Source organism: Lagopus muta, chromosome 2 (genome assembly GCF_023343835.1).
Source record: "Lagopus muta isolate bLagMut1 chromosome 2, bLagMut1 primary, whole genome shotgun sequence".
NCBI classification, from domain to species: Eukaryota; Metazoa; Chordata; class Aves; order Galliformes; family Phasianidae; genus Lagopus; species Lagopus muta.
Window position 1 is genome coordinate 78029776 of NC_064434.1, and position 12785 is coordinate 78042560.

The 12785-nt window shown below is 35.4% G+C and overlaps 1 protein-coding gene across 1 annotated transcript in view; it reads left to right on the plus strand.

Annotated features, from left to right (window-relative positions):
• Positions 1–12785, plus strand: part of CRIM1 (cysteine rich transmembrane BMP regulator 1) — a 165552-nt gene that overhangs the window by 69299 nt on the left and 83468 nt on the right. The window contains exon 3 of the mRNA XM_048937861.1: positions 12519–12761. Within this exon, the coding sequence (XP_048793818.1) occupies positions 12519–12761 (243 nt within the window). The remainder of the gene's footprint in view (positions 1–12518; positions 12762–12785) is intronic.

Sequence of the window (12785 nt, forward strand, 5' to 3'; positions counted from 1 at the left end):
GATTAGAGAAGAATTGTTTGATTGTCAGCGGTAATACCTAGATGGTATGTTATGTAACTTTTTCATTTGCTTGGAAAAAAAAAGTGTGCGTTTCAAATTAAGCTAACAAAAAATTTTGTTTCAAACACATTTCATTAACAATTAACACCTAGTATTTCCTTCAATAAAGATCTGCTTCTGAATAATAAGATTGTTTAGCTGTGATTGTCTAGAAGGAAATGAAATGGATTAGCCTCTTGAAACCTAAGGATTTTTAATGATAGGAACAAAACATTATTTTAGAAAGTGGTTTTTTTTTTTTTTGGAGGGGGTGGGGGAGAGGGAAGAAATTGTTGGATTTGTTTTGTTTGTTTGTTTGCTACCACTTTTACAAAATGTCTTAGATTCTGTGCACTTGTTCCATTTCTTCAGGGCTTTAAAAGGCTTGATGTATAGTTGTCAGATGAGTAAGGAAAAATGCATGTTGGTAAAAGGGTTTCAGTAGGAGTTAAACTGATGTTTCCATAGTTCAAGAAAAGTTCTTTAAAAGAAAAGAGATGTTCAAATGGGAATTAGAGCACTATTCCAAAACTTCTCAATCGCTTTTCTGCCATCTCTTCAATTACATGTTAGGGTTGAAATTGTGCTGGCTTTCTTAATTATTTTTTATGTCTTATAGCATTTTGAATTAGTTTATTTGTTCATTTAGGTTTTCCTTTGCAGAAATCAAATTTACATAGGAATGATTAAATCTGTATCGCCAGTTAGCAACAATTGCATACATAAATATTTTTTTCTTCCTGCTTTACTTAAGTGGCTTTTAGTTTATTGTAAAGCAGTGAGGACTGCTGTTAAATGAAGTGTACAGTGGAGGAGAAGTCTTTAACATGTGAGATACCTCATCATGGAACAGTACAAGATTTTATTCTCTTTAATGTTTCTTTCTAGACAAGCAGGGAAAAGCAGTACAAATATTGTTAATTAAAGGAGTGCTACTGCTTTGAAACACTTGCATCAGAATCTGTGGTATTCAGGAAAGAAACGTTTGGTTGGTCTCACCTTGTTGGATGTCAGCAGTCTTTCCTGGTTAGTACTGCTCAGACTTTGCTGACTCCTGCAATACCGCTTGTCAGCTTGGCCTCTAGGAAGGAATATTTTCTTAACCTTTTGGATTTCTCAAAGAAATACATTGTGTCAGGTTGTGTGATTAACTCAATGTCTAAGTTGAATGTATTATAATTTGTGTTATAATTTCTTAGTGTTTGCTAGTAACCTAATGTATTTTTTCTCCATTTCCCATTAGTCTATGCTTGGGTGATAAAAGGATTTTGTTCACAACAACTATCAACTAACATTCTGGCCTTCCTGCTTATTGCTTCCCAGAGCATGATTATCAAATAGAATCCTATCGTTGTGACATAGGAACTGACAAAGTGGTCCCTTCCTCAGGACTCTCAATGGATACCATTCAAAACTCTATGTGCCATCTTCCTTCTTGTGGAGGTTTTTAGGTTCTGTAAGGAGCCTCTGCAAATACATAATTGGTTTCTCTCTCCTATTTTGGAGATACTAACATCGCATATTGTGACTATACCATGTACTTAACTGGTTTGCTAGTAATTCTTTAATTCAACAGAGAATCCTACTTTCCCAGCTTAGTATCTTACAAGGTACTTTTAGATATGACTTGACTATAATCACTGGAAATTTATGTTTAGAAGTAATGTACATGGATTGTGTACAGCTCTCGAGCCATGTATCACATAGAACTGGGTCTAAGAATGGCTTTAGATATGACTGAATCTCAAACCTATGCAAGGAATACAGTCATAAGAGTCTTTCTAGAAATCATATTAACTTGTTTCACTTCACTTGTGAAGTGCAACCATATCTACGGTTTCCTGGCAATAACCATCCTCACTATGCACCTTGTTTCATAAAGATGTGTAATGTGCTTTTTAGTGTTATGCAAATAATACATTCAGTGCTCAAACTGCCCAAAGAAAATGTGTTAGTTGAACTCTTATGCAGCTGAATTTCTCAGTTTTTCTAGTTGCATCACAGAAGTTGTTATGCAAAATGCCACAGATACTCTTATCTTTGATGTTTGAAAGAATATACTTTGTATATTTTGTGTTAAGGTAGATTGTTACAGAAACCAAGTATGGAAGATATATAGTAAGTAAGGCAATGGGTTAAAAAAGATTTGATGTAAATAGTTTTGGGGTTTGCTTTCAAGGGGACATAAACAATAAATGGATAACCCAAGAGGAAAGGACAATGAAGAGGATAGAATAAGGAAAACACAGGTTTGAAGAAGGAAAACAAATCTCTGAGCAAGGTTATTTGTGATACTCTCCTAGTTTGGTGGTCCTGATAAAAAGGTACATATGGGAAAAACTGTTTTCATACTTGCAGTCTTCTAAATTATTTTCCTTTAGGCTACTCTTGGAAGAAAGCTTTCTATCTAGTTTAGACTCAACTGTATAGTTAAATTTGAGATCAGAAATTGATTCTAATGAAAGAACATTGCTTCTTTCATTATGTCAACAATATGCTAAAGATGAGAGATTATTTTTATGTTTTGGGTGTAGGATTATTGTTTTTTTTCCAGACTTGCTGTCTTTTGTTTGTAATAAAAGAGGGTGGCATTCATCCAGCTTTAAATAGAGGGGTCCAAGTTTAATGACTACTGTAGTCAGCAAAATTCTTGTGCCAGTGCTAACAGAAGCTCAGTGCTGTGTAAGCTCAAACTTTGTGCTTTTCTGTAGTTTTGAAGTTTCATTCTCTCTGTGTGATGTTGCTGCTTTGAAGCAAAATAGGACATGCTGCAACAGGGTGGGGATATCTGGTAGCATTTAACATATGATGGACGCAGGTTGTTGGTAACATATGATGTGACCAAGGAAATCCAGATAGATCAACCATTCCCTATCCCACAAGGCAGTGCACATCGCTTTACCATCTGAGGGATGCTTCTTTGATGGGGAATTCACGTGTGGCCAGCCACTCCATGAAATGCTGTTTTGATTCTGGTTCATAGTAGTGACACCAGATTTCAACTCCAGTTATGATGTGATCTAGGAAACAGTCAAATTCAGCATTGTATTGGTGCAATAAGTCTAGACAAACTTGCATACAAAGTTCTTTCTGTTCATACATGAGCATTTGTGGGATCCACCTCATGCAAACTTTGCAGTATTCCAGTGTTGCTGCCATTATTTCTAACACACTAAAGCCAACATTAATCTCTGTACACAGTTCCCTGTTTGTAATCCATTGATTCATGTGAATGAGCTGGTGGAGACTCTTCATTTTGGTGGTGTGACAGCTGTGCATGATCATAGAACAACTCTCGTCTTTCATATTGCTGTCACCACCATTGAAATGCACCATCCACCACTTCACTGTGCTCACATCCACGTGTCCATGAATGTTCAGCAAACATCAGTGAATGACTGTGGGTACAGTTTTTTTGTTTTGTTTGTTTGCAAGGAGAAATTCAGTGACCCCCCCTTTGCTTCATGCAACTTCCATGTAAGACACCATTTTCTCAGACTGCCCCTTTGCTGTCATCTGTCAGATGGCAACAAAATGGAATGGAATGGAGCAACTTATTTGGCCTTTTCACACTCTGATTTCTTGCAGTATTTATTCTGTTTGAGGGCTGGTTATGAATATAGCCATATATGTGCAGTTGACCTTTTTATTTTTATTTTTTAAAAAACCTAAATATGTAAATATTTCTGATTTGGATGCTGTTCTACTTGGGAAGCAGAAAGAGCAAGACGATTCTCAAATTTTCAGTAACCCGTTTATTTTTCTTATCAATTCTCAGAAACTTTTGTGTAAACAGTTGGACAACTGTCTCCTCAACTTTAAACTGTATAGATTCTAGAATATAAATAAAATTATGTATGTTTCTTTTTCTCTTTTGATGCTGTTTTTTGTTTGTTTGTTTTCCAAATATTTTTCCAATATATTGTTTTTTTCTTTTTCTGTGCATGTGATTGATAGATATGAAAAATCAAATAACAGAAGGTAGTGCTTAAAACAGATATTGCAAGTTAAACTTGGAAAGTAGCAAAGTCAATTTTGTCACATTTAAGTGCTTAACATTATTTTTCCTTGTGCACGCATTCTTTGTGTTCAAGAATGCCTACATCCATAGGCTATAATATTTCAAATATTCCATGTTTTTTGCATTAAATGTGAGAAACTGCCTCTGGAATAAAAACCAGAGTGCTTTAAACTTCTATTACAATTGAATATTCTGCTACACTGCTTATTTATGCTTCCTACATCTTAAGTGTCATACGTACTAGTTTCTTAGAAGACTTCATCTTGGGAGACAAATTTTTGGTGTGGAATACCCACCATCTCCTTATTCACTGAAATGGTTAGAGTTTTATTGAGTGTCATTTCTTGTGATTATTTCTCCAGATGTCAACTTGTTTGTATTTTTCTTAAGCTGTGCTAAATAGAACTGTTCTGAATATTTCTGCTTTGTCATCAGTTTGGTACCCATACAGAACTACGTATGGTTTGATACTCTTTGCAGTAAGAAATACATACTGCTTGATTAGTGACCTTCTTACTCCTACTGTACATTTTTGCAAGTCATTGAAGCATATGCACTTTATAGTGATTGTAAGCAAATTAAGTGTCTTCATTTTTTATTTACTTCCAAAATGTTTTGGCATTCTGTAAAGTATTGGCTCTGTAGTTGAGACCACCTCATTGCTGTTTACATACTTTCTTCGTTTTGAAATTTCAGTTGATTCACAGCTAAATACCTTGACCAGTAGTAGTGTCATTCATCCAAACTAATAGGCTCTCTTTTATAAAGAAATTTTTATTCCAATCAAGATGATATTGATGATATTCTTTTTTCCCCTTTCCGTTTCCCTCTTTTATTTATTTTTTAAACAATAGTAATTCAGCCGCTCAGCATATGCTGAGTATCTTGATGCATCTGTCAATCATAGGCACATAACCACATCCTTGTACGAGCTCTTCGTTGCTGTAAATCTGACTCCAGATATCAATCTACTCATTTCTCCATCTGCCTCCTAAAGTATTTTAAATATTGAAGCTCAAAGATGCTTTGATTTCATTAAAAGTAGCATGGTTGCTGGTAGCATGGATCATTTCTCCAGAGTTGCATACTTCCCCTCTTGGTGTGCAGCCCGCTGGGCTCATTTCCTTATCTTTAAGTACTGCTTGTACAGTTTTGTTAAACAGCTAGTATTACCCACAGTAGATCTGTATTGACCCTTGTTGGTGTCAAGCTAAGTTAATTTATATCTAAAAATGTTTATATGCATTGAGAAGACATTTTAAATGAAATGGAGTAACAGGAGGACTAACTTGGAGGACCAAGCAAGACACTTTCTAAGCCTAACAGAGGAATACTTCGAGCTGGGAGATTTGAAACCAAGTGCAATCTCTGCCTCAAACTAAATTGCTTTCACTGAACCTGCAATTGCATTCAGACGCAAGAACATCTGATAAATCTTCATTGATTCTGGTAAAACCCTTTCCTTGGCAGACAGCATCTTAGTTTAAGGCATGACTGCCATTCTGGTTTGTGTTTGAGTAATCAATTTTTTTTTTTTTTTTTCCAGTATTGGAATAGAAAAAATGAAGAAGTTGAATATAGCATTCTCAATAGCTTTGCTGTTCAGATGGGATTATTATCTTACTTGATTATCTTGAGTGGCATAACTCGTGTTTGTGGTTATTTGGTCCTTGGAATAAAATATCTTTGGCAAATCCATAGAAAATAGCATGTTGCAAATGTGTATGTTGAGATGTGCATATTTACTTAAAATTGTCTATGATTGTGTTTTTTATTCTGAGTTTTCAAACCCATATTAAATGCAGATTGTTGCTGTTAAATCACAAGATTAGTGTATAATATGGGTCAGACAGGTTGTTCTATCATGTGGTATGTGAAATCCAGGGTCTCAGAATGCTAGAAAGCGAATAAAACTCGTTTACAAAACAGAATGGATTTCAAATAAAGTTCAGTTTTAGGTAAAAGTTCAGACTCTAGCTGCTTTTTTTATTTGTAGCAGCTCAACCGTATACAGGACAGTGCATATTGTGTGTGTAAGGTAATCTCATTTTTTAATCTACTATAACTGTCCTTTTGATTCTTGAAAATCCTTTTGGGTATTTTGCATTCCGATATCGATCCCTGTCTGTCTGACTGCTTCAGCTGGGTAATCATTTTTCTTGTTTATCTCTAATCCTTTTAATATTTCCTTCCTGCCACTATATAGCTGTACAGTGTGCCTATTCTTTGCAGTGTATTTCAGTGCAAGCTGTAAGAATGTACAGTAAAAGTGGCTGTATTTTAGGCTAGATTTCACAAAATCAGTTTACAGATAAAGAGACAAAACTGGACATTGTGTGTATTCAAATCATGTACACTGACACAATTTGATCACTTTGCTTAGTCATACAGCATTCATCGTAACGAGCCACAGTCTGGCTTGAACTTCTTTAAAAAATGAAATTCTCAGATATGAAGCTAGCTATTTCAAAACCAGTCTTATTCTTTGTGTATCTTAGGGATGAACAGAAAAAAATTAGCTTTATTCTCTCTATATCTAAGTGCATCTACATGTACAGAGATGTGTATGTATGAAATACCAGTTTTTAAAAGGGCAGCTGTAGAACAGGTTAAGTGTCTCCATAGAAGCATTAGGACCTGAATCTCCTACCGCTTTCTTTAACCTTCTACTCCTATTAAAACACTCTGTCCTTGTTTCTATGGTGACTGAGGGTAGGCATCTGTGGTCACATGAATTTTTGACAATATGATAAAAATCACTCCCTCAAAAGGTTTCCAGAAAAGCACAGATCTGTTTCACTTCACCTGAAGAATGAAGAGAATAGCCTTCTGCCCTGGCAGTGGCTTTTCTTCTCACTTTCTCCCACACCGCGCTGTACCTTTCACTGTGCTAACCAATGCTTTCACTGCTCTGCTTTTCTCATTAACTAAACTTGGCATATATTTCCTCTGCGTGTCAAAGTAGAGCATGCAAATGTAATGAAGGAAAAGAATTTGATACAGAAGTGAAATCTGTGAAAGCTACGTTTTTAATTCTTCAGGAACCATTTTGATTTCCACACTTTGGTGCTGGCCAAGATGAGTTGTCTGGGGGCTTGTGTATATAATATGTGTTTGTTCAGTGAGAGTTGTTTCAACTGCTATACTTAAGAAAACAAACAATCAAAATTCCTGAGATCTAGGCTTCCTATATTCAGTGGCGGTATTAATAAAACACTGCTAGCTAGTGGCCAGTCTAAATGCCCCATGTTGTACGTTTCTTTCAGGAAGGTAAAGAAATTACCTTCTGCCCTAGAAAGCGCTGATTTAAAATAAAAGCTTCATTAACTTGCCATTATATTTGCACTTCCCCGTGATAACTTAATGAGGTCATGGGAAACGACGTGAAAAATATGTAAGCACTTTTCAAATGAAGAAACTGGAAAAGGTGGGTTTCTGCTTCCACCTTTACAGCTGTTGCTTTCGAACTGACTCTTCATAAAGTTAAAGGTGAAAAACAAATAAACAAATAAGAAGTTACATCTTGATTTCTTCTTTTTATTCTATTTTTTGAAGGTTGCTCTCCTTGCTCTCATGCACTTTACATATATGCTATGGTTGCACTGAGGGGTTATCTTGAATGTTTCTGTGCTTTGATTTCTAAGATGCTGCTTCTGTGTGTTTCTGAAGTGAAAATTGGATAAAAATGAAAACCATTGCTGAGAAATTCTGACATTTTGAATGTATGATCCCTCTGTTAATATTAAGGCACACAGCATGTTGTTTCTTTGATGGTTCAATTATTATTGATGTTTGTAGATTTTCCTTTGTCATATAGTTAGTAACAGCAGGTTCTTTTTGCAGATGAATTGCTAAGTTACAGCAAGCAAACCTGAGTCTTCAGACCCACAGAAAGTGAAGTTTGTCTTGAAATATGAAATAATTTATACAAAAAAAACAGCACTGGCATTGCTAACTTTAGTGATTATTTTATTAAATGGTCAGTAAGGCTGCCTTTTTAGGTGTTGTTTGTTTGTTTGTTTGTTTGCAAGGATAAAATTCTCACTTTGAATTCATCAAAATGTCAGCTCTTCTGATTGCGTTCATTTTCTTAAAAACGTTATCTTTCCAGATATATTTCCGAATTTCTTGAGAAGATTGGCTGCCTCTGAATAGATAGTTTGTGTAACTTTGAGCTTGATTGATCCAGACTCTTCCTTTATCTCTGTAGAGATTCTTTGTTGGCTCAGACTGGCGAGATTGCGGTGTTACAGAATGCTTCTAGCTCCAGTGGTGTTTGATGAAAGACTATAAAGAGAACGTATCCCACAGAGAGGGCTCATCAGCAAGCTGATAGTGTCTTTTCTTTGTGTAGAAATGCTATTTTCTTGAATGTAAAACAACATTCTCAGAGAACAGATTGTTTTTTTTTTAATTGGGTTGTAGGTTATCTGTTCCGATATAATTTATGAGAAGTTTGACGGATGCATCCTTGACAAGTAACTAATTGCTCTCCTTTTTAATGCTTTCCTTTTTTTTTTTTTTAAAGGAGAGACTGAAATGTGATTAAGCTGTGTGTGCTTTTTCCATAAACTGTTCAATTCTGTGAAGAGCAAACAGCATATAGAACTTCATTTCATTAAATCAATTTGCGAGTTCTATGAGCTCTTATTAAAGCAGTCATCTTATTAAAGGATACCTATCAGTTGCTTCAGGGGTGGAGGTTGAACAATGTTTTATAAGAATTTATTTTAATTAGTGTTAGAGTGTCTCAAGTATAAACTCTAAATTATAAATGAGACATCTGCATTAAGTTTTCTTTCTAAATGTAATTATGGTTATATGAAATAGATCTTGTGAGAGAGCCTACATTATCAATTAGAAGAATATGATGCATGTCTGCTGATTTTTTTCATAGTCATGTATGTAATTGTCCCTTTTATTGAAAATCAGAACTTTTTAGGTTCAACTGACTACTTCGAAAAATAAAATTCTCCTGTGCATGAGCACAGAAAGGGATGGGAAGATTTGTAACAGTTACATACATTCTATTTATTACAAAAACAGGTTAAATCAGTAAGAAAACAGAGCCTTAAAACTGATACCTTGTTTGACTTTGAAGATGTTGGTGAGGGAGATCCTGACTTGTGTAATGGACAACTTCTCAGAGATAGACCAGTGCTTTGCTGTGTTTCACAGGGAAGGTTTCTGTTGTGGTCTGATAAGAAGCCACTTTTCAGTAGTTCCTATTGTCTAGAAAAGGGATAATGTAGCAAAAAATATTTCTGGTGAAGTACTTCACAGTTGTTTTCTGTGAAATGACATTTTCAACTTTTTGCGGTAATTTCTTTTTCTTTTTTTTTTCTGCTCTGACAAACAGTTTCTTATATACTTCCTTTGTAAGAGCTGGAAGTGTTGGTTAGTAAAGCAGAATAATTTTTAAACAAGCAGTTCCTCTTGTTTGATGAAATCTTAAGCATCCATATGTAATGAGATTAAATTAGGAATCCTGTTAAGGCAGTGACATTTGTGGCTGTATTTTAATTTGTTCACAAAATAGGTGACAAATATTGCTTTGACACCACCTTAGATCAATCAATGAAAAGTTAAGCTAGTAAGTTAATTAAGGACAATTAGTTTTAGAAATATATATCACATAGAAAACTTATTCCTAGTAAATAAAGCTGCATGTATTTGCAAGTTAGTGAGTTTCTGAGATAACAAAAAGGAAAACTTGAACCTTTTTCCAACGATATCAATTGATTTCAAATGATTTCAATGAGAGTAATGCTTTCTATTAAAGCTTTATATTAAAATGAGGATCCCTCAAAAGCTTTTTCTGAAATGCAGCAAAAAACAGAGCTCTGACCTTTTAATAATGCCATGAGTGCCAGGCTCAGACAACGCAACACAAGTGAGGTGCTAGTCCATTACCAAGTTTTGACTAAAATGCAGAAATGCTAATGTGTGAACTGTGTGGTTTCACGTTTTAGGTAAGATTCTTTCCGGAAGTGTGAAGTAGAGATTCTACAAGAGAATAATTTAAGTATTGCCAACTGAATATTGTTTTGGTTGCTTGCTCCTTCCTAGAAACATAAAACACATTCAAATGAATGGCTGAATCATGCCCTGGTCTGCAGAAAGGGGCTCTTGTTACCCTAGACTTAAATATGCCTGGAGTTGGAGAACCTCAGTGAAAATTGTCCGTTCCTTTTACTGTTTTGTTTGTATACTGGAGTGGTAATCTTTTACCATGCGCCTAAGTTGAGAATATGATTTGGAGGCAGGATATTTATGAGTAGGAAGGGATTTGGGGTTGTTTTTTCGGGGGATGGAGGGGAATGACGAACAAATGTGACACTAGATTAAAAACAGAATCTTAAATTGATTTCTAAGTTACATGGTATTAAAACACAAACAGGTATTTGAAAGGTGATTGTTTGTTTTTAATCCATTTCCTCTTAAAAATCGTTCAAGTCATATTGAATAGTAGCAGTTTGAAGAGTCCCATCGTATTGTGTTATAGTTAGCTACATGAAGAACAATAACAGGAAAAATACTTCTGAACTTAATAATGACTGTGAAGCAGTGAGCATTTCGTATCTACCTATCATAGTTCTTTTTTTTTTTGTTTTTACATTTTTCTCTTCTTTCCACTGCCAGCAGTACTTCTCACATGCCTAGTATTGAAATATCCTTTTTTTTTTCCAAGTTTTTCCTAGATGAACTTAGCAACTCCAACAGTAGGCTTTATATTGGTGCTCAGAATAAATGCATCTAGAGTTCTAATTCCCAATTGTTTGACAAAACTTGCATTTTTTAGTACTGTCTTAAGTTGGTAAAAAACAAAGAGTCTGGAGATATATAAGTACATATCAATACATATGCATATATGTTTTTCATCCAAACTCTTTCTATATGTATGTGTGTGTGTGTGTGTTTTTCATAGATATACAAATTTAATATAAATTATATGTACATAAATTATGTTTATGTATATGAATCATGTATATACATACTGTATTGAGGAATGGGTTTAAACTAAAAGAGGGGAGATTTAGGTTAGATGTTAGGAAGAAATTCTTTACTCATAAAGTGGTGAGACACAGGCACAGGCTACTCAGAGAAGCTGTGGGTGCCCAATCCCTCAAGGCTGGGTTGGATGGGGCCCTGGGCAGCCTGAGTTGGTTTCCCCCAAGGCAGGAGGTAGGGACTGGGTGGGCTTTAAGGTCCCTTCCAACCCAAACTGTTCTGTGATTCTATGATTAGAGATATATATTGTCTACTTCTATATCTATCTATCTATCTATCTATCTACCTACCTACCTACCTACCTACCTACCTACCTACCTATGCAAACTTATGTATATGCAGTTAACTAAAAGTTGTCCCTAGAGGAGGCTACTTGTTAAGATAGATGGAAATAATGTGGAATTTTTTTATATTTTTTATTTTTTAAGAAAAGAATTATGGCACTATCTAGTGTCACATTTAAGTTCTTATTTTGTATTGATTGTCACTATCTCAAGCTAAAAATGCTGTCTTTTTGAGTGTGTGGTATTCACTTACTACTAACAGTACTCAGATGTGCTAAGCAAAGTGGGATCCTCTTGGATATGAGAAAGTTTTTTACTGTGAATTACGGAGTAAATCAGTCACGGGAGAGATCTGTTTTTTCCTAGTGTAGCTTAGGAAATTGGAGGGCACAACACAATTTTTCTGTTGGAACTGAGATTTTGGTTTTGATTATGAAGAATCTTGACTTCAAGTTTTGGAAGACTTACCTACTTTTCCAAGAACCCTCTGTCTTCATTGTTGCTTTGTCTATGTTGGTGTTGTCCAGTTTGTCACTATTTACAACCAACGTGTTGAACTTGTTCTTCAATATCCCTTCTTTTATTGTTGTGTGTCAGCAGCCAGTGCCTCATTTTTCCTTGGTAGTCAAACTTTTTCTCTTCTGATTTTCAAGCCACTGAAGTCATGGGAATAACACTTTGAATATAAGCACTGAGAACATATACAGGGAAAATCTACTTTTTGAGACAGCTTTTTGAGTGTGTGGAATCTCACTTCAGATCAACTAACACCAATTACTCATAATGCACAGTCTTATCAGTACTAAAGGTGTAGATACGAGCACTGGGGCTGTGCATTGTTTGACAAGTTGATTCCTAATGTCATGGCCAAATGTGTGGTTTCGCTGTTGTTTCTGAGGAATGAGTTCAGCAATCACACAGATGGCATGAATTATATATATATTAGAATGATATTTTATAACATATTTGCCATCTTGCAAATACCAAGATATTCTTAAGCATATTCTATTATTTTTGCTCATCAATTTAGAAGCAGCGGTTGTCTTTCTTTCTACTGTCTTGGGGGAGTGAGAATAGAGGGAGCTTTATCTGAGCTCGTCTTTACATCTTCAGAGTAGTGTTTACTGACATATATGGCATGCTGATTTTTCTCTCCTTTTCAGAAGAGAAACCTGATTGCTCCAAGGCCCGCTGTGAGGTCCAGTTTTCTCCTCGCTGTCCAGAAGATTCCATCTTGATTGAAGGTTATGCTCCTCCCGGGGAATGCTGTCCACTCCCAAGCCGTTGTGTGTGTAATCCTGCAGGCTGCTTAAGGAAGGTTTGCCAGCCTGGCTATTTGAATATATTGGTTTCTAAGGCATCAGGAAAGCCAGGGGAATGCTGTGATCTCTATGAATGTAAACCAGGTAAAAATGGACACTTTTTTTTTT